A 21021-nucleotide genomic window follows, 5' to 3' on the forward strand; every position below is an offset into this window, starting at 1 on the left:
GGCGGGAGGGGGAGGGGGAGGAGGGCGGGAGGGGGAGGGGGAGGAGGGCTGGGGTGAGCCTTGAGAGCAGTGGCGGGTCCTCAGCCCATCCCCGGGCCTTCCCGGTCCCTGGGTCTCCCGGTGGCGCATTCCCCGGCAGGCCCGCCCAGCCCTCATCTCAGGACTGTCTGAGCTCCACGTCGGAGCCAAACTGGGACCCGCTGTGGGGGTGGTGGAGGCTGTGGTGGCGGATGCTGAAGAGCCGGTAGGCGAGGCCCAGGGTGGCCACCAGCAGGGCGACGCCCAGGAAGAGCAGCACCCACTGGCCCACGCGGGCCTGCTGCTCCTCCAGGTTCAGGCCCAGGAAGCTGACACGGCCGGAGCCCGGGAAGGAGGCTTCCGAGCGAGCTGGGAAGGGAGGAAGGAGAGCGGGCGCTGGGCCGGTCCCGGGCCGCGGGCTGGCTTCCCACCCGCCCCCGCCCGGAGGTCGGCCTCCCACCTGCCTGAACCTGGGGGGGGCCTGGCCCTGCGCGAGCCCCAGGGCGACCTGGGGCCGAGGGGGGTGGGTGGCGGTACCTGAGTTTGGCATCCAGTTGTACTGCGGCCAGCCCAGCTTCTCCCCGTGCCGCGTGTTCTCGGTCACGAGCCAGTCCAGCAGCGGCTTGAAGTAGGTCATCATGGCAGCGGCCGACATCTTGGGCTGGCCCGTGATGAGCCGCATGGCTTCGGGCCACGGCCGACTGAAGCCCAGCTTCATGGCGTCGCTGGGGGAGCCCCGGGAAGGGGACCGAGTCAGAGGGACAGGCCTCGGGGCTCCCTGCCCGTCTGCCCAAGCCTCGTACGGGTTCTCTCTGCACCCCACCTCCCCGCGCCAGCTTCCCTCGGCCTGAGAGGCCCGCGCAGGGCAGGTCGGGGGCGGGCTGGGGGAGGGGCTCCTCAGGCCCTGGGAAGTAGGTCAGAGGGTGGACAGGCAGGGGGACACCAGAGGAGACTCACGCCAGGCGCTTCCCGGCCTCCTGGGACTGGTAGATGTCGCACTTGTGCAGGGGGCCCTTGTGGCCCGCCGCCTGACACAGCGCCTCGTGGAACTGGAACTGGATGACGAAGCTGACGAAATACCTGCGGGAGGACAGGCGAGGCCTGGGACCGGGGCGGAGGGGCGGCGTCACCGCCCCCGGCCACCACTGCCTCCGCCCCGGCACCTCCCGCCCATGCCCACGCGGCTGCCTGCACTTCTCAGCAGGGCCTACTCTGAGCGCCTCTGGGCGTCCCTCGTGGGCGAGGAGGGGCAGGGGCACTGGCAGAGCCCTTCACGGACGGACGTGGCAGGCTGCTGTGGACGCAGCGAGGTCTCCGTCCCTGGGCTACGTGCATGGAGAGGCCGGGTGTTGCCCAAGGGGTCACCTCTCTGACGAGGCAGGGAGGCCATCCCAAAGGACCTCCTTTATCCCAAATTTGGCAGCAGGAATTCCCTGCAGAAGTCTGCCGGTCCAGGTGGGGGTCGCCTCTCTGAGCCTGGGGAGGTTGTGAATGTCCTGAACCAGCAGGGCAGGCCTCCCGCTTTGAAGGCTGGGCACAAGCCGTGTGTCACTGACTTTCCTGGCATTTCCTAAAGTGCTTCGCCAAGGCTGCTGGTCAGAATTCGGAGTGCATCCCCTCTGCGCACCCCCGCCTAGAGAATTATCTGTGCTAAGCTCGGAAGCTAACCATCACATGGGCCTGGCTTCTGTGTGAAAGTGAGTGCCAGCTTGGAAGCTCAGAAATCCTTCGGGAAGGCGGGCGGAGGCCCTCCCTGCGGGTCATCCTGGCACACTGGCCGGGTCAGGCCTGCGCGGTGCCCTTGAGTCTCCTTGGCTCCCTGCCCACCTATGCTCTCTGGAGCATCTGAGCAGGCTTTCTCTTTCTTCCTGGACTCGGGGACAGAATTCACCCACCCTATGCTTACTTATTAGGTCTTGACTATGTGCTGACGTTGTGCCAGGTGCTGGGGTGGAGGACTGGGCACAGTGGGCATAAGCCCTCCCTCACTGCCTTCCGGGGAGCACAGGAGGCAAGGGCTGGGGTGCCCTCTACGTCCTGCCTCACGGGTGGCCTGGGCTACTTGCAGCCCAGGGGCCCCCAGCCCTCTACCCTGAGGTGTCCCCAGATCCCTACCTCTGGGAAGGGCTCCAGATCCTCTAATCACCCTTCCTAGTCCCCAGCAAGTGCTCCCCTGCAGCACATGGAGGGAAAGGGGCTGCGCTGGGTGCATTCACGCTATGGCTGCATGACTCACAATGCGGCTATGTTTCTGTATTCCATTTAAGACAGTGACTTAGGGACTTCCCTGGTAGTGCAGTGGTTAAGAATCCGCCTGCCATTGCAGGGGACACGGGTTCGAGCCCTGGTCTGGGAAGATCCCACACGCCGCGGAGCAACTAAGCCCGTGCGCCACAGCTACTAAGCCTGCGCTCTAGAGCCCGTGAGCCACAACTACTGAGCCCGTGAGCCACAACTACTGAGCCCGTGTGCCACAACCACTGAAGCCCGTGCGCCTAGAGGCCGTGCTCTGCAGCAAGGGAAGCCACCGCAATGAGAAGCCCCTGTACCGCAACTAGAGAAAGCCCGCGCGCAGCAACAAAAACCCAACCTAACCAAAAATAAATGAATAAATATTTTAAAAGAGAAAAAAAAAAGTCAGTAACTTAATAATGGTGGGTTACGGCCACCAGTTCCCAAACATGCTATGTATTCGACAGTGTGATAAGAAGTTAGCTCTTGCAATGACCCTGTGAAATAGGATTCCACAGCTGAGGAAAATGATGCTTACAGAGACTGAGGAATTTACTCAAGGAAACAGGGTTGTGGAGACGAGATTTGAACCCAGTTCTGTCTGGGCCCCAGCCTATGACCCCATGCCCCTAATAATACAGACTCCCAATCTAGCTGGGTCTCTAACCCTAGTTCTAGTGGATAGAAGGTATTCCAGGTACAACTTAAGTTATATCAGAGGAATGACGTTCAGTATATAGTAAAGGAATGACAATCTTGTAAAAATAAAAAACAGTGCTCAGGTCATGATCCGGCCGTGGGTCATGGTTAATGTTAACTAACAAAGGTCTTAGAAGCATTAGCCAGTTATAGTGAAGTTTTTGTTTTCAGCTGTCAAGAGGGTGCGGGCTCTTGTCACATCACAAGAGTGAAACAACGGCCAGCCTTGGTCACAGGTGAGTGGCCCAGACACAGTGGGCCATGCAGCCGGGTGCCCAGGTCGCCCTGACGGTAGCTGCCGGGGGGCAGCAGCAAGGGCAGCGCGAACGCTGAGCGGAGGCGCTGCCCCTCACGGCACCTTCCTCCCTTTCCTGTTACCTGATATATGGCACGCTTGAAGGAATGTGGAACTTGGCCCCTGGGTCAAAGTCGCCTTGAGACCTGGCCACTGGGGGACAGAGGCCCTGGTACTTCAGCCTGTTGGGGAGGAAGACACATTAGAGGGAGGGTTTGGGAAGAATCAAGCCGGGAGAGTTGGTGTTTTTGATTTGAAGTATGGTGCCTGCACTGGGCGCTCCAGACTCCTGTGTGCTGTGCCTCTGCGCATCACGGCACTTACACACACACACACACCCCTAGACGCCACAGACGCAGACGCACCATGTGCGCACAGATGCAGGTGCATACACCCCGCCATGGAGGCCCCCCCAGCCCACAGCAGCATTCCAGAACCTGAGGCTCCACCACTCCTGGTTGTAGTTCTCCTTGGTGATGCTTCCGTCAAACACCCTCCAGCGCCACTGGTCCACAAGATAGCTGAAGGGAACAAAGGCGATCTTGTCGAGCGCCATCTTCATCAGAAAGTTGATGTCCTCCTCTGCCAAGGGAAGGGGGCCCTGGCATCAGATCCAGGCCTGCCTCCTAGCAGTGGGGCTGTGATGGGCGCGCGATGGGGGGTGCGGGCGGGGCGAGCTGTACCTCTCTGGGTCCTGCGACCTGCCTCTTGGGATGGTATGGGTTTCATCCTCCCACTCTCCCTGCTGGTTGCCCCTCTTGTTCCCCACTGTTCTGTCCCAGCTCTGCCTGTGGGCTATGAAGTCTCCTCTCTCCGCCTCCCAGGCTTGCCCCTTCTTGGCCTCTCTGCCCACTAGGATCTCCCCGTTCCTCTCTCACCATAGCTGCCGTCCCCACTACTCAGCAGGTTGATCTTGTGCAGGTGCTTGGGGGTAGACACTGAGAGGGCCAGCACATCCCCAATGGCCTCGTGAAAACCAGGGTTGGCACCCTCCCGGAAGGTCACCGGCAAGTCCTTGTACTGCATGAAATACTGTATGTGGCCCATTTCGTGGTGGGCCACCACCAGGTCCTCCATGTTCACAGTGGTGCACTGCTTGATCCTGGGAACACGGGGGTGGGGAGACGGTGTGGAAGGGGGCAGTGAGGATCCCTGGGGCAAAGGGACCTGCTGTCCTTACTGGATGCAGAGCGTACCCCCAGGACTGCTTTATGCAAGGAACACAGCATTATGGGAAGGAAAGCCGAAAGGGGAAATAGAGGGAATCTGGGGGTTAGAAGCCCCGAACGTCTGGTCCTCCAGACTATTCCTCTGCCCCCAACTTCCCTGAACAACTGACTCCAGCCCACACAGCCGTGTGGCTTCCTAACTGTACGAAGTATGTGCTCTAGAGGCATGGGGACCCTCGGTCACGGTCCTTGTAGGGCTTGGGTCATGTGAGTCATGTGGTTCCTCATTACGTGCTTTGTCTCTCCCAAGACTTAGGCTTCCTGAAGGAAACAACAGTGTCTGAGCTCTTCTGCATCCCTTGTGCCCAATGCCAGCAAGGATATTCATCCCAGGATTTCTCAGGGCCAGGACTAGAGGGACATCTGCTGAGCAGTCCAAGCCAGAGGCTGCACCTCACTTTCCATCTTCTGTGAGCCAAAGCAATTCTCCCTTGGATCTAACCAGAGCTCTTCAGCTCAGTTGACCCCCTTTGTCTGTCATTCTAGGGAAAGAGCAGCCCAGCACCCTGGTGACAATGAGGTTGGGATCTGTCCACCTTCTGCTATGACTCCCCATACAAGGAAGATCCCCAGAGAGCCCTCACCCCCTTGATTCTGTCTGCGCCCAGCCCTACAGCTCTGGTCCTTGTGCCTTTGAAGGAAGGGCCCAAGGGCAGGTGAGCCAGTGAAACTGGCTGCTTTGTTCCAGGATCTCTGTGCCCACTCTTCTCATAAGAGACACTTCATCAGCTGTGGCAGATCATCTCTGCCACTTCTCCCAAGAGGTGGAATCTTCTCTACCTTCTCTTGAAACTGGGTTGGCCTTGTGACTTGCTTTAGCCAATGAAACGTGGTAGAAGTGACCTGTCCCAATTTTAGACTTAGTCTTTAAGAGATCTGGCTACTTCTACTTTTGCTCTGGGGATGCCAGCCTCCAGGTAAAAAATAAAAAATCTGACCACCTAAGGCTGCCATACTGTGAGGAAGTCCAAGCTTTCCTGGAGAGAGATGTCCCACCAAACCCCAGCTGCTCCAGCCATGCCAGCCCAGGCGCCCAGCACGTGAGTGAAGGAGCCCAACGTGAACGTCCCTGCCCCAGCACGTGCCACACAGAGAAAAACTGAGGAACCGAACAGACAGCCGGAAGCACAGCCCCAGATAGACGGCCCCACTGAGCCACGCCAGCCCTCTCTAGTCCTGCGGAGCTCTCCACCACTGCAGAGCAGGACAAGCCATTTCCCCTGTGCCTGAATTCTTGGCCCATAAAATCATGAGCATAAGCAAATGGTTGTTTTACACCACTAGGTTTTGGGCTGGTTTGTTATGCAGCAGTAGGTAACTGAAACACTGTCCTCCAATGAAGACAGCTTCTGAGCCCATCAGTGGTGAGAGTGGATCTGTGCAAAGCCCCCACGTCCCCATGTGCCTCCGTGTTAAGGCACAGGCACTCAGGGAGAGGGCCAGCTGTACACAGGGGCCGCCTGAGAGGGAGGGAAGGCTGGCAGCTCGCGTGGGGCTCACCCCCAGGACTGGGACCTTGAACGCTGGGCTGCCACAGCTGGTCAGCACTCGAGGAGACCCTGCCACAAGCCAGTGGCCAAGCTGCAGCCAGGCCCAACTCTCTTAACCCTCCGTCCCCTGTTCTGGCCGAGGAGACAGCAGCGGAGCCTCTACTTGACTCGTCTCCTTGTCCTCTGGGCTCGGGACCAGGTCCCCCTGGCCTGTAGCCCGGACATACCTGAAGTCCTTGCCGTTGAAGAAGTCCCAGGCGGAGGCGTGGCACACCACCTCCCGCCCATCGGTCGGCTTCTCCAGCATAGACTTGCTCCAGAACTCGGGGGGCACGGGCAGCAGCCCCAGGGAGGTGAAGAAATTGTCTGCTTCCTCAAACATCCTTTGGGGTGTCCAGCCCTGCAAGCAGAGGGAGCTCTGCCGAAGCTGGGGATTGTGGGGATGGACTGTGTGCCGCAGTGGGAGGGCCCTGGGAGAGGGCCAAGCTGGGAGTCTTGAATCAGAGGGCCCTCTCCCACCTGGGCAGGGTCCCCCTCCCCTGTGCCCTGGAGGAGCAGGGGTGCAAGGAGGGGGTCGGTGCGGACCTGCTTTATCATGGCCTCTGTGGCATCCATCCTGGGGGCTGAAGGGAAGGGTACTACCAAGTCATAGATGTTGGACCAGCTCTGTGCCCACATGTTCCCTGGAGGCAGGTAGAGGAAGAGATGGCGGAGAGAGGAGAGACAGGTGTTAGATCTTAGGCTCAGCACCGTCATGCAGGGGGAGGGAACACTGATCATAATCTGACCAGCCACTGCTCTGTCCCCTCCCTGTCGCCTGAGGTCAGTTTACGAGGTCAGCTGGCAAGAACCACCCTCCTTTTGGAGAGGCTGATGCCTCTGCATTCACCGCAAGAGTGGAGATAAGGAAGCTATTCAGAATGAGTGGAAAGGTGCAGAAATACATTTGGAGAGGCTCTGACAGCCAAAGGGGACTAAGCTTGAGCTGACATCAAGTGGAGCCTACAGTGCAAACCAGTGAGAGTCAGAGCGAGTGAGAAGCGAGAATGGGAGGGGGGAGCGAGCCTGGCTGCTCTGCTCGTCTTGGGGGCTCAGCTCTAAGCCCCAGCTCCCAGGGCCAGCCGGGCACCTGTGTTCCCTCCCGGGGTCTGTGTTTCTCCGCCATGGAGCTGATATTCTCTGGTCTCACAACAGAGGGACCAAAAATGGCTGGTCTCTTGGGCTGCAAAGACCCTCTAGGCTGAGCAGAGCTAGACCCAAAGCTGGACGGGGGTGGTCTCCCTCTGACTTGTAAATGGTCCATGGCCCCGCCTGGCCTCTCTGTTCACAGTGAGAAGCCCCCAGAAACATGTTCCCGATGGCCCGACAGAGACAGGAACCCAGTAGCCTCTACTTTGCCGCAGTCCCCACCATCCCTTATTGTCCTCCACTGCCTGCTTCAAGTGTTCAGGGCATCTGAGTTTACAGCCCCTGGAGAGTGAGGCGCCCAAAGCTGAGGAGGATCTATGCTCTCACAGCTCCCTTTGCCTGAATGTCGTGTCTGCCTTTCTCTCCCCACGACTACTTTCTCCATCTATCAGAACCTCTCATCTTTCAGGGCTCTGCTCACATGCCACCTCCTGGGGAGGCCTTCTCAGCTCCCACACTCGGCCCCCTCCTCTCCCTCATGCTGCCTGGAGCTGCGACGGGTGATGTGGTCTCCCCACGACAGGCCTATGAACTCCGCCCACTGCCCCATCCCTGATGACCTGTGTCACGTGGTTCTGTAGCAAACGTGGCACCAAATGCAGGGACGGGGCTCTTCTCCCCACCCCCAGCCCCGGCCCCACTCCAGCCCTGGCAACACTCCCCAGCCTCAGGTGTCATCTGCAGACCCTTCCCAGTCTGCCCTCTGGCCAGCCCTGGGCTGCCCCCTCCCTCATACTGTTGACTGTCTCACTTGCCCTCACCCAGCAGGTGGGCTGGGATGGGGCCCTCCAGGTTGATGAGCTCGGACCCGTAGAAGCGATACAGGGCCCGGCGCACGTACGCGTGCAGGTTCAGGTAGAGCGGCTGCAGCTCCTGGAAGAGCTGCTCCAGCTCGTACTCCAGGAATGGCATCTCGTACATAGATCTCCAGGAGTCCCCTCCGTCCTTGTAGCCTGCAGAGGGGACACAGCCAGGCTCTCTGAACACCTGACCATCCCCTGAGCGCCCTGCCTCCTCCCCCCTCACCTCTTGGGTTTCAGAGGACCTTTCTGAGGGCCTCGCAGGGGGCTGGGACCCGACAGCCAGTGACACTGGCAGAGAGGACTCACCATTGAGCCTGGCAGCCTTGTTGCTGAGCTCCACATATTGGGGGAAATATGGGAGGATGGATCTCCCCACGTTGTCTCGCCAGCCCTTCCATGCCCACAGCAGTTCTTCATAGTTCCGGGATGTGGCCATCAGATGTGTCAGATCTAGGTGGGAGGGATTGGATGGCTTTAAGCCTCCAGCTCTTGGCTCACCTCCCATCTCCTTCAGAGGTGGAATAAAACTGGAAAAGGACTGCACAGGCAGCAAGTCGAGGGAAGTTGGAGACAGGCTGGTGCCCTTTCCATGGGGCTTCCAGGGCGCCAGGCCCGGGGCTCAGCGCTTCCCGTACACAATCTCAGGCAACTGCAGGGCTGCAACAGCCCTGTGAGGGATGCCCGTGACCCTCTTTCCACGCAAGCGGTTTGGTGACACGGCTGCGTTCCCCAGCCAGCAAGTGGCTGAGCTGGGGCACAAAGGGCCCAGACCCCAGAGCCGCTGCTCCCAACTCGTTCCCTGCCCACCACCTCCCTGTGAGAAATGGCTTGGAGGTCAAAAGACCCGAGTTCTTGTTCGGTTTCCTCCTGACCTCGAAATCACCTTGGGTGAGTCACGGGACCCCTCCTTCCCTGACTATGAAATGGGGATTATGCCGGCCCAGGGGCAGGTGGCCCCTGGGCAGGGACAGTGCCTCCTTCATCCCCACGTCCCCACAGGGCCCAGGGCATCTTTCCCACATTGTGACTGGACTGATTAATAAAAGAACAGCTGTGAAGGCAAAGTACAGAGATCCATTCAAGCATCATCAGGGAGCCAGAAATCTTGCGTTTGTGTCCTGTCAAAGCCGTGACTATATGAGTGGCCTCCTGGCTAAGGATTACACGGAGCTCACATCTACCTCACAGAGCTGGGATGAGGATGGTGTGAGCTCACATGTCGGTTCTGAAGTTGGCTCCCCTTCCTGCCCGGCCTGGCCTGAGACGGAGGCCTGTGGGCATCCACACCTCATGGACTTGTGCTCTATCCTGAAACATGCCATGTGCTATCTACTCTTCACAGACAAAGTACATTCAAGTTAATTTTATTGGGGGAAAAAACATATCTTGAGAATTTTGTCCTCTGCTGATGTGAGTGTTCTGTTTTTGTGCGTGCTTCTTATTTTTACTACTGGCAGTGACCTGATGGCCCAGCCCTGGATTAAGGGGCTGACCGACGGGGGGTGAAGGCCGTACTCCCTTTAATGCTCTTGTCCATAAATGCACACAAATGCGCATCCCCTTCCCCCCACTTTGCGTGCCTACCCACATACACAACCCTCAGGCCAAACCCTGTCCCAGGAAAACTGTTTCTCTCTCCTGTTTATTTTCCATTTCCCCTTCTGTTTGTCATTGTTCTAATGTGGGAGCTGGGCGGAGGGCCAGGAAGAGACTGCTTCTGGGTGGAGACTCCTCAGGAAAAATGTTTATGCCTCTGGCTCCTCGACCCTGGGAAGCATGGGTCAGAGAGGGGAGGGGGTGTATCTGTGCGCAGGTACTGGGGTGTCGGGGCTGAGCTCCTTCAAAGAGGAGAAGGTAAGAAGGACCAGCCAGTCTCCTGCGAGAGAAAGGGGACAGGCCAGAGCTGGCCCACTCCTTCCAGCGACGAGTGGCGGCAGAGGGAGTGAAGTGGGAATGGCGTGGACGTGGCTTCTGCTGGCTGAGGCTTCAACTTCTGGGTGGAGGAGGGGGCCAGGGAAGGGCCAGGGAAGATGGGGAAGGTGGATCGGATCAAGGAAAGAGCGCAGAGGGGAGATGCCTAGAGTTACTCTCCCTACTGGGGAGTCCAAGCCCCTGAGAGCTGAATTTGAGATACACCTGCTCTGAAGGGCGGAGTGGAGGGAGGAACAGAGGGGACCCGGCGGGAGCGGACGGGCGGAGCCAAGGGCAGGGCAGGGGACCAGGGCAGCGATGAAGGAGGTGTCGGTTCTAAGCAGGGGCGGAGGAGCACCACCGGTGGGAGACAGGGAAGTGAGTCTCCCGGGCGCGCGGACCCCGTGAGTCAGAAGTGAACTCCGCCCTTTCACGGCCAGCACCCCTGACCTCCCCAGGCCTCCCTCTCACTCCCCACGTGTGCTCACCAGGCTCGAGCTGCAGACAAGTGCCGTTGCTATGGCACACAGAGGCCACGCTGTAAGTGGTCTCCATGTCCAGCAGGATCTGGTTGTACTGCAGGGGGAAGGAGAGGGGCAGCGAGCTTCAGCCCTGGGCTCCCTGCTCCGCCCCCGGCACCATCGTGGACCTGCGCTCTGCAGCTGAGGCGGGTGCTCCCAGAGCTCTGCCTTCTCAGTAAGTCTGTAGGTGTGTGTTGACGTGCCAGATGTCACGACACGGCAAATCGACGAAGGGGAAGCAGCATGAAGGCCAGACACTGTCCCCCGAGCTAGGACCCTCCCCTGACCCTGGATCCTCCGCCCCATGCTCCCCACGAGGCGCACACCTGCTCCAGCTCCCTGACAGGCAGCGCCGCCCGCTCTAGATCCTGAATCTTCTTTATCATCCGCTTCATGGTGGCGTTCTGGAAGTTGGTCACGTCAAACTTCCTGGCCCAGGTGCCGTACTTGACAGTGTGGTTTGCCATCTGTATGTTCTTCTCCAGCTGAAGGCACGGGGGAACCGTATCATGAGGCCCAGGAGCTCTAGAAAGGCCTCCTGGGAGGAGGCGCCTTGAGGGGAGCCAAAGGGACTGAGGGTGTCAGGGTGGGGCCGGTTTCACCAAGTGGCTGCCTTTGCCTATGAAGACCCTCTTCGACCCGGACTGTCTATAACATCTTGTGTGCAGTACCTGCCCCTCAACAGGTGGCCATTTCGAGCAAGACATCTGATGGCAGCGGCAGAGAAGGAAACCCCACCCCATGTCCTAAAGGCTGTTAGGATAGATGCAGCCTGGTATCTGCTCTGTGGCCTCTCTGAGCCTCAGGGTCCCAGCTGTAAAATGCGAATAAGGTCACTGGTTTTGCAAGGCTGTTGAGGAATCAATGAGGCAACAGATGTCCAGTGCCAAGGAAAAGTGGCCGGCACACAGTGGGTCTTCAAGAAATGTTAGTCCTCTGCGGCTCACCTTGGTTAGTCAGCGCTCAGCCACACAGGCGGGGAGGGGGGTTGGAGGGGACGCACAGCCCTCTCAATGGTGGCAAACGGGAGCGTTCAATCTTTTTAAAAACTGACTTTAGCATCACTTATTTATCTACAAATTATTCCGTTACCAACAACGGGTTGGTTGTGAATGATAAGACAACTTGTTTAGGCACTGGGTGTGTGCCTGAAATTGGACGCTTTTCAATATGCCATTGGGATTCTTCACAAATTCTGACAGCCTGTTCCCACTGAGGTGACGTCGGGGGCGGAAGGGTGGCCTGCAGTGCCTTGGGTTTCAGAGGGTGGCCCCCGGGGGAGGAGCAGACGTGTGCTGAGTCTGTGCGCGAGCTCTGGTGGGGGGAAGGGGGCGTGCAGGGGCCCCTACCAGTATCTTGCTGCCCTCCTTGGTGATGTTGGTATTATAATCCCAGCTGGCCTCGGCATACTCGTTCCACACCACCTGGGATCTCCGGTCATATTCCTCCACAAACCTGCTGGCCTCAGCCTCGTCGGACACCAGGTCTGTGGGACAGAGCAGAGAGACACAGACAGGACTCCCCCTGCCCTTCCACTGCTGCCCCGGCCTCCCCGCCCCGGCCCCTAGCTGGTCCCACTTGGGCTCTGGGTTTTCGGGCTGCTGGTTGTCGAGTGGCGGGTAGTCGTCTGGCTGCTGGCTGTTCCCTGGCTGACTGACACCTGGCCGGTGGTCCCCTGGCCAGGGGCCAGCAGGGGGCGCCCACAGCAGAGCAGGAGGAGGAGGAGGAGGCGGGACAGTCCCGGAGCAGCCCAACCTTGGCCCATGGCAGCAGGAGAGCAGAGTCCTGCAGCCCCTCCCCCTGGCCTATAAGAGCGGAGCCTGCAGTGTGACCTCAGCGTGACCTCATAGAGCAGTGTGCCTGCCAGCCAACCCCCGGCCGGGGCCTCAGATCTGGGCATACCCTCCCCAGGATGCTGGGAAAGATGTGCCCACCCCACCCCAGGGCCCTGCCAACCAGCTCAGGGGGCTGCCTGGCCCTCCAGGCAGGGCGCTAGGGCCCGGCTGGGAGAAGCTGATGGGGAACCATGAACCGGGGGCCTGGTCCCGAGCCTGGAACTGAGAACCTGCGGTAGCGCCCCACCCCAGGCTCCCTCGGGCCTTACCAATGCCCTCTGGGTAATTGTCGGGCATCGGTGGGCGCCACTGATATTCTGGCCAGCCCAGGACCTCGCCATTCTGCCGGTTCTGCTCTTGTAGCCACTGTGTGACCGGCTGGAAGTAGTTGAGCAGCGGCTGAGCGTCCAGGGAATCTGAGCCGACCATGTCCTTCAGCACCTCCTGCCAGGGCCGTGAGGAGCCTGCCTGCAGCAGTGCCCTGTCAGGCAGAGCGGGCACAGTGGGCACAGGGCTCTCGGGCCAGGGGCCACTACCGCTGCCCTGGCCCACCTGCCCCATCTCCGGCCACTTCTGCCCCCACTGGATGGCAAGAACAGCAGCATTAAGACCCAGGGCCTAGGAGCTCTGTGAAGGGGGGAACGTATGTTTTGCCCCATGCCAGCCAAGAGGCCCACTCAATAAACATTCGACGAGGGAAAGAAAGGGAGGGGGAGGGGAGAAAGGCCCCCTCCACTGGTCTGGTGGTGGTGCCCTCACTGGCATGCCCTTCACTGGTTGCTCCCCTCACTTCCCACTGCCCTCCCTGTGCCCCACACACCGGAGCTTGGCCCCCGCCTGGGTGGACTGGTAGATGTCGCACTGGTGCAGCGGGCCCTGGTGGCCCGCCTCCTTGCACAGGGCTTGATGGAGCTGGAACTGCAGGACAAAACTCACGAAGTACCTGCAGGCAAAGGGTGGGCATGAGGGGGATGGTGGAGGCCCCTCGCCCAGGTCCCAGCCAGCTTCCGCTGGGCAGAGGCCAGACCAGGGGCTGCCTGGGGGAGAAGGGAGAACCGAGCTTGGCTCAGGAGAGAGGCCCCCTCAAATTCCAGGCCGTTGAGGGGTCCAGAAGGGTGTGGGAACAAGCCCTGGGAATGCGGGTCCCAGAGTAGGGGGAAGGGGACTAAAGGTGTGCTGGAAGTGGGGGCAATAGTACCTGATGTATGGTGTCACATTTGGGACATGAAACTTGGCTCCAGCGTCAAAGTGGGTTTCGTTTCGGACAACTGGAGGACAGATCCCCTGATACTTGGTTCTGGAAGAGGATGTGGTTAAATTGTCTTAGGACCCAAGGGTTGTACACAGGCTGATTTTACCTTTGCAGAAAAGTCTGCTAAGCAGACATTCCCACGGGCCATACCTTCCCCATCCTGGCGAACCAGGAGAGACTGCCTGACGGAGGAAGTTTTAGGCAGGAAAGAATGCCTTGCGGAAGAGGATGGAGGCATCATTAGAGAGGAGGGAGGCAGGAGGCAGGTTGCCCGGGAGCGGGGGGAGGGCCGTTTGGGATTAGGCCCTTCCCGGTCCTGCTTTGCTCACCGAAGATACCACCAGTCATAGTTGTAGAGGGAAGGGGGGGTACGCCCACTAAAGACCCCCCAACGCCACTGGTCCACCAAGTAGCCAAAGGGCAGGAACGCAATTTTTTCCAGTGCCATCTTTAACAAGTAATTGATGTCGCTTTCTGTGGGGAGATGAAAAGAGAGAGGTCAGAGGGAGAGGGGAGTCCAGCTGGGACAGGGTGGGCCTGGGGAGAAGCCAGCAGGAGGTGAGGCTGGGCAGACGCATAGAAGGGAGCGCCAGGCTTTGGGACCCTGGGGCCCCGCTTGGAAGAGGGAGCTTGGGCAGTGGAGTTGGGACTCAGGGTGGGCTGTGAGGGTCTGGGTGGATCCCCAAACCTGCCTGACATGGGGCAGTGAGGCAGAAACAAGAAGGGCAGAGGGGAGCGGGGAGAAGTGCGGGCCTGCTGTGGGATCCAGCGGGGTCTGGGGGGGGGCGGCTGCACTGGGCTCTCTCCACCCACCCCCATACCCTTGTCGTTGGTGACATGGTCCAGCAGGCCAATTTTGTGCAGATGTGCAGGAGTGGAGACGGAGAGTGCCATCACATCCCCGATGGCCTCATGGAAGCCGGGGTTGGCGCCTTGGCGTAGGGAGACGTGTTGGTCCTTGTACTGCAGGTAGTACTGCACGTGGCCCATCTCGTGGTGCACCGTGGACAGCTGGTCCATAGTGACCTGCGTGCACTGCTTGATCCTGGGGTGGGGAGAGGGCGTGGGTGAGGGTGAAGGATGGGTGGGGCAGGAACCAGAGAACAGTGGGGCTGGCGCCTGAGGGAAAGGAGCCAGGCGGGCACTGCCCCGGGGCTCGAAGGAGCGGGCGGAAACAGGCAAACACTTTCCCCTGCCCCAGCCCACACTCTGGCCTTTTCCCTCCGTTCCAAGGTACAGAGCTGACTGCCTGTCAAAGCTGCCCAGGGAAGGGACCCCGCCCCCAGCCAGTGCTGGGGCTGGGTTAGAGGCGGGCCTGGGAACTGGCTTCTCCGTGCCCAGGCTGCCTGCCCTGTGGGAGCCCCAGAACCCTCCTCCCGAATCGAGACCTGAAGTCTTTCCTGTTGTAGAAATCCCAGGCGGAGGCGTGGCACACCACCTCACGCCCGTCGCTTGGTTTCTCCAGCATGGACTCTGCCCAGAACTCAGGAGGCATGGGCAAGAGCCCTAGGGAGGTGAAGAACTCCTCTGCCACCCGGAACATGTGTGTAGCGTTCCATCCCTGGTAGGGGTGTTCGCACGGGTCAGGGGCCAGCCGCTGGAGCCCGCCATGGCTGCCCCAGGGGCACGTCTGTGGTCCCCCACCCAGCTCAGCTCCCTGCTCATGAAAAGCACCTCTGCTCTGGGGCCTCCCTTCCCAGATGTCCGGCCCCTGCTGGCTAGAGTGGATGGACCGATGCTCACAGCCCCCACTCCCGAGGGGCCCCGGAGGAGGGATTGGCAGCTCAGCGAGGACGAGGACACAGACCCCAGCTCATGGCGTGGACACACACTCCAGGCTGCTGCTCTGTAGAAAGGGAGGGACTGAGGTCCCTTCCCGTCCCTCTCCTCATGTCTGGTTCACTCCTGTGGCCCCCACCTGGCCTGACTCCGAGCTTACCTTCTGCACCATAGTACTGGTAACGTCAAGATTGGGCTTGTCAGAGAAAGGCACCACCATGTCGTAGATTTTGTCCCAGCTCTGGGCCCACATGTCCCCTAGACAGAGGAGGGGAGCCAGACAGCTTGGCTCCCAGTCCAGCCAGTGCCTGCTTCCCCATGTGTGTCACTGAACGGCACCCTGGGCGCCTGGTGTCTGGACCCAGGGTGCTGCAGGGCCACTGCCCTCTCAGCTGGCTCACACATCAGTCCCACCCACACCCCCGAGTGCTCCACGTTCCCTGGGGCTGGCAGAGGCCAAGTGTGAGCCCAGGTGATGCTGCTGGGTCCTTTCTGATGGTGCCAGGGTCCCTGCCTCCCAACCCTGACGCAGGGCCACAGGGCTGGCTTCCTGGGGCATAAACTAGGCTTATTTCTCCTCCTCCACTGGACCTGGAGCTAAAGCCTCCAGTGTGACTCCTGGCTCTGCCTTTTAATAGTTTTCTGCCCTCTGCCAAGTCACTCACGCACCCTAAGCCTCAGTGTCCCCGTGTGAAAAGTAGGAACAGTAGTGACCATGAGAAGGGTCACCTGCTTTATGGGCTCATGTGCAGGGGATCGAGCAGTGCGGGGCTCTGAAATGTGACACACGATGAGGAGGACCCTGGACATGTGTGGTGGCAAGGCCAGGTCCTTACCCAGCAGGTGAGCAGGGATGGGTCCCCTGAGGTTGATGAATCTGTCCCCGTATCGGCGGTGCAGCGCGCGGCGGACGTAGGCGTGGAGGTTCAGGTACAGGGGCTCTAACTGATGGTACAGGTGCTCCAGATCCTCCGTGAAGGTGGGGGAGTCGTACCAGGAGCGCCAGTAGGCCCCCGTGTCTGAGAAGCCTAGCCGGAGGGTGGCGTTGGGGTGCAGCTCAGGCCCCAGGCTCTGGCACCTCCGCCTCCCAGCTACCACCTGGCCGTTCTTCCGGCTCAGGGCCAGTGTATCTGCCTGCTAGCTGGAAGGGAGAGCTTGGGGGTTGCTGCTCTACAATCTTCTAACTACGGGTTGCTCCAACTCCAGCTAAACAGATCCTAGAGAGCAGGAGAGGCAAAGTTGAGCCCTAGGGCTGGGAGGAGTGCCAGGAGTGCAGCATGAGGGCGATGGGGCTAATGCCCATTCCACCATCCACTATCTGTGTGACCTTGGACCAGTGTATGGAGTCACTGTAATAGCCGCTCTGCTTGCCTCAGGGGGCGGGGCTCAGTGGAGACAGAAGATGAGAGGGAAACGCCCACAAAAGGGACAGGGTGGCCATGCTCACCATCCTGCTTGTAGGCCGCGTTGCTGAGGGCAGTGAACTTCTGGTACAGGGGTTTCAGCGGGATGCCCACAGCGTTGTGCCAGCCCTCCCAGGCATAGAGTAGCAGGGCGTAGCTTCGCGACGCAGCCAGGATGTTGGTGAGCTCTGAGACACAGGTGAGCAGGGTCAGTTTGGAGACTTCTGCGTTGAAGTCAGCAGTAGCCTTCACCAGAGCTCCCACACCGGTCCTCACCATCTCCACCTACTTCCTCAGCATCATGATACCCTCAAAGTCAAGGGCAACCTACAAGCTGGACAGGATGGCACTGGGAGCTATACAAAGTAAGGAGCCAGGCAGGGTCCTGGTTCCCAGGAAATGATTATTCTAAGGTGGCTGACACCAAGAGGACACCCACAACTTGAAACATAGGCAGACCCTTCATGGCTCCTTGGACGGAGTGGCTGACCTCAAGGCTGCCTGGTACGTGGCGGGGCGGGGGAGCTGTGGGGGGAGAGGAGGAGGTTTGCAAGGGAAGCCATGAGGGGTCTAAGGCCTGCGGAGGACTCTTGTGGGGAATGAGAGGACCCATGAAAGGGAAAACCAGGCAGCCAGGAGGAAAGCCGGTTGTGATGAGAGAGGAAAAAGCACACATGCATGTGGGGGTGGAGCGGGGGCTGGAGGCTGGAGATTCCAGAAATCAGTTTGCCTGGAGGAGCAGGGGTCTGGGGGCATCTGACAGTCCAGTCCCAATTGGAGGTTAATGCCTTTGGGTTTACCCACTCTCTCTGCAAAAACACGTCATCCTCCTGAGTGCAGCAGGCCAATGGGGAAGGGTAGGAAGCCCCCGAAGACAGAGAGAGTAGACACAGGGCAGTACCTGGGTCCAGGGACCAGCAGGTGGCAGTCTTGTTGGGGAAGCAGACCTTGGCCGTGGAGTAAATCCTGGACATGTTGCTTAGCAGAGAGTTGTACTGGGGAGTTAGAGTTGAGAAAATGTTAGCGATGAACAGCCCTTGGAGGTAATCTGGCGCCCTCTACTCTTTCCGCTGGGAGGAAAAGGGGAGATGCCTGGAGAGGGGGACGTGGCTAGGGCAAGGCCACGCTGTGGCACCCAGAGCACAGCTGAGCATGAATGCACGGATTCCCCTTCCAGTGGAGCAGCCTGGGAAACTAGTGTCCTGAGAATTAGGGATCAGGGTTCAATTCTGAGCCCAGCCACCACCTTGAGCGAGGGCAAATCCCTCTCATTCTCTGACCTTGATGCCTTCTCAGCCCTTCCCAATCTTTCTGAGGAAGCCCATAAACCAAACCACCTCTGGAGAAAGTTTGAAAACCCCTGTTTCATCCTTTTCTCTTTATTTGAATTTTGCTTTCTGCTCCATAATACTTGCTTTGATAGAAATGAACTTCTCTCACTCCAGCTCCAAGGAAGATCAGTACTTCAGGAATCCGTTCTGTGTTTGCGGGGCTTCCCCTACAGTCGGGGCCGGTAGAGATCCCAGGGTCCCTCCCTGCCAGGCCCCACCCCTCCGGGGCAATGGGGGCACCCAGGCCACTTCTGCATCCACCGCTCCACCAGGCCCACCTGCTGCCGCTCCTCCAGGGGCAGGTTGGCAGGGCCCAGGGTGCGCACGGCACTGATGATGCGTCGCAGCGTGGGGTCGGTGAAGTGCTGCCAGATTGGGTCGAACAGAGCCTTGGCCTTCTGGCCCCAGACCTCTGAAAACTCCTGGCTGATTAGGGCTGCCTCCTCCTGTGGGTACCAGGAGGGCACGAGAGGGTAAATAGGGGAAGCCGTGGCGCGGGGGAGGGGAGGAAGGCCAAGGGCTTCAGGAGACTGGGGCTTGTGGGAGCACGGCTCCCTCCTCCTGGGCCCTCGGGGTGAAGAACTGGGGGAGTCTGCCTCTGGGAGGCGGTGGAGCAGAAACTGGGGCCAGGAGAGGCGGGGGAAGAGTGTGAACTGTGGTGAGCGATGACAGGCACAGTGAGAGAGGGGTACGTTGCAGTCGGAGAGGATGAGAACCCAGAGCAGAGCGGGCACCCTCAGCGAAGACTGCCGCTGGCCCAGCCCGTCGTCAACCCCAGGCGCTGCCACCTGGGGGGACTCGGGGTCAGAGGGGCCAGCCTCATCCATTCGGTTCCTTACTGGGCATGTGCCCAGCACCGTGCTAGGAAACCGACCGCCTGTCTTGCTGGGACGGCGTTGGGGTTGGGGGTTAGCGGGGAGGCCGGCTGGCCCAGCCCGGTCCCCACCGCTCAGGGGCCGGGGGCGCACGCGGGGCGATGACTCCCCGCCCCCCAGCGCCCGTCCGCCCGCCTGTGATTGGGCGCCCGGGCCCCGCCCCCGCCCCGGGCCCGCGCGCCCACCTGGCGCCGCGCGTTTTCCTCGGTGATGTTGGTGTCGTGCGCCCAGCTGGCGGCCGTGCTGTGGAACAGCACCTGCTCGGCGCTCGAATTGAAGCTCTTTGCGAAGACCTGCGCACCGGCCTCGTCGGCGGAAAAGTTCCCCGGCTGCAACGCGGGGTCGAGCGCCAGGACCACAGGCGGCGGTGGTGGCAGCAGCAGCAGCAGCAGCAACGACAGCAGCGGCGGCCGCGGCCACCGGCGTCCCGACGCGGCCCCCATGGCGCGGTGCGCGGTGCAGCCCCTTCTCCCGCGCCGCGCCCGCCCCGCGGGTTATAAAACCCGACAGCCGCCGCCGCCTTCCGACACACCCTCACCTCCCCGCCCCGCCGCGCTTCCTCCTCGGCTCCAAAGTCCCCCGGCCGCTACGCGGGCCTAACAGAGAGGGGCGGGGACCGAGGCTTCTTGGCCCGCCCCAGGCAAGGGCGCCGGCCCGAGGCGGCCCCCTGCGAGATGCAGCCCGGGGGTGGCGGATGGGCCTTAGGTCAGGTTCTCACAAGGGAGGCTAGAAAGAAGCCCCCTCACGCACACACACACCTCTGAAGCTGAGGGACCCAGCAGTTTGCTGGAACACCCCAGCCTGCCAGCGTGCCCTCCCCTTCCATCTCACAGCCTCGGCGCAGGGACCCGGGGCCCAGCGGTCTCTGACGCTCAATCTCCCGGCCTCGCCGCCCCAGGGCTCTCTGGACTCGGGAGTGACAAAGTGGGGGAGCTGTCCGCAGTGCCGCTAGTGCTGCCGGATAGGGTTAAGGATGGTCGCCGGGTCCAGCTTCTTCACGAGGCCCTGGGGGGAGAGGGTGTGGCCTGCGCGGGTAGGGGAGAGTTTAGCTTCCGCAGGCGCCTGGGGCGGTGCTCAGAGCCCCCGGCTCACCTGCGGACTGGGGAAGGGGGGCTGTCAGAAGGCGGGGGCAAGAATAGAGGAGCTGTTCTGGGAGGAGGGGGCGGGTAATAAAGCCAAAGGAGCACTGGCACACCTGCTTTCTTCACACGAGCTGTCATTCGCTCAGGCAGAAACAGTCACAGACTTGCCGACTTTGAGAGCTAGCTACAAAGATGAGCGCAGAGATGACAGCAACCTCTCCTTCAACAGGGGAAGACATGAAGACTCAGGTTGAATGGCTTGCTCCAAGTCACTCCAGGTCTCCACACTCCCCATCAGTCTTTCCCTGTCTCACCACGCGTTCCTCCAAGTGACAAGCACGGGGGAGGAAGGAGAGTGGCATCCTCTTGAGGCGGCTGGGGAGGCTGAGGGCTCGCCCCTAACTCCTCAGCATCATGGTGTCTGTCCCCAGAGGCGGGAGGACCTACCCCCAGCAGACGCCGACAAAGGTGTGGGCAGGGCGACGGAGGAAGCACAGGCTGGGCAGAGGGAGCAGGGAAGGAGTCAGTGACAGCTGCTCAGGAGACCCAACCCATCCACAGCTTGGGCACCTTGGGAATCACCTGGGCTCCTGGGTATCTGTGTGCAGGATGGTGCCTGGGGCTCTGAGGGACACGTGGGCTCGCTGTGCCCTCTGGAGTGTGTGCAGGAGGCTGTGTGGCCCGAGGCCGTGCTGAGCTGCCAGGTGACATGGTGCCAGGGTGGTGTGTGAAAGGGGGGGGTGAGGGAGGAAGGCGGGGAGAAGAGGAGGGTGGCTGCCCCAGCCCTAGGAGGGGGAGCAGGGCATCGTCAGTGCTGTTGTTCAACAGCGTGGGGGAAGGCGGGAGGGGAGGAAGAGGAGTCCTGGGCCCCTGGCTTTCCTTCACTCCAGCGGACACTTCAGGGCTGGCGAACTGGACACCTGTGATCAGAGCAGCCCCATCGAGGGCAGGGGCCCGGCTGAGGGCGACGCAGTGAGCCTGGCCTCTCTTCCTCAGAACTCGCCAGCTCTCGAGTGGCTCTAACAACTATGTTCTCCAGGCTTTGAGGGCAATGGGCCGTGTGTGCACAGTGAGCTGC

General features: G+C 60.5%; 1 protein-coding gene and 1 long non-coding RNA gene across 3 annotated transcripts; both read right to left on the minus strand.

Moving 5' to 3' along the window:
* Window positions 1–6: 6 nt before the first annotated feature.
* LOC113606658 (angiotensin-converting enzyme) lies at window positions 7–19598 on the minus strand. Of its 2 annotated transcripts, XM_027081249.1 has the most exons (25): window positions 19047–19598; window positions 18265–18432; window positions 17557–17650; window positions 16700–16843; window positions 16089–16280; window positions 15413–15510; window positions 14862–15034; window positions 14295–14518; window positions 13803–13947; window positions 13420–13518; window positions 13042–13164; window positions 12491–12702; window positions 11736–11872; window positions 10713–10871; window positions 10354–10441; window positions 8261–8404; window positions 7913–8104; window positions 6549–6646; window positions 6191–6363; window positions 4123–4346; window positions 3682–3826; window positions 3328–3426; window positions 976–1098; window positions 556–743; window positions 7–387 (listed from the first exon to the last, which is right to left on the minus strand). In XM_027081249.1, exons 1-25 carry the CDS (start codon window positions 19302–19304, stop codon window positions 158–160), a joined length of 3930 nt encoding a protein of 1309 aa, XP_026937050.1. In that variant the 5' UTR covers window positions 19305–19598; the 3' UTR covers window positions 7–157. The 2 variants fall into 2 exon arrangements, with proteins under 2 accessions (XP_026937050.1, XP_026937051.1); XM_027081250.1 differs by lacking the exons at window positions 12491–12702; window positions 13042–13164; window positions 13420–13518; ... (7 more) ...; window positions 18265–18432; window positions 19047–19598 and adding an exon at window positions 11965–12438.
* Window positions 19599–19615: 17 nt separating this feature from the next.
* On the minus strand, window positions 19616–20673 carry LOC113606659 (uncharacterized). Its single transcript, XR_003427654.1, has 3 exons — window positions 20258–20673; window positions 20057–20163; window positions 19616–19866 (listed from the first exon to the last, which is right to left on the minus strand). It is a non-coding gene; the product is annotated as an uncharacterized LOC113606659 (long non-coding RNA).
* Between the last annotated feature and the right edge of the window lie 348 nt (window positions 20674–21021).

Source organism: Aethalodelphis obliquidens, unplaced genomic scaffold, assembly GCF_003676395.1.
Source record: "Aethalodelphis obliquidens isolate GAN/ISIS:26980383/991018 unplaced genomic scaffold, ASM367639v1 scaffold44, whole genome shotgun sequence".
Classification (NCBI taxonomy): Eukaryota; Metazoa; Chordata; class Mammalia; order Artiodactyla; family Delphinidae; genus Aethalodelphis; species Aethalodelphis obliquidens.

What these genes read in the sequence shown, in the direction of transcription:
- LOC113606658 (XM_027081249.1), bottom strand. Translation starts at nt 19,304, where the DNA reads ATGGGGGCCGCGTCGGGACGCCGGTGGCCGCGGCCGCCGCTGCTGTCG. An exon ending in TACAACAGGAAAGACTTCAG is followed by an intron (nt 14,519 to 14,861) that starts GTCTCGATTCGG and finishes TCCCCACCCCAG; the next exon opens with GATCAAGCAGTGCACGCAGG. An exon ending in CAGGAGTGGTGGAGCCTCAG is followed by an intron (nt 3,427 to 3,681) that starts GTTCTGGAATGC and finishes CCTCCCCAACAG; the next exon opens with GCTGAAGTACCAGGGCCTCT.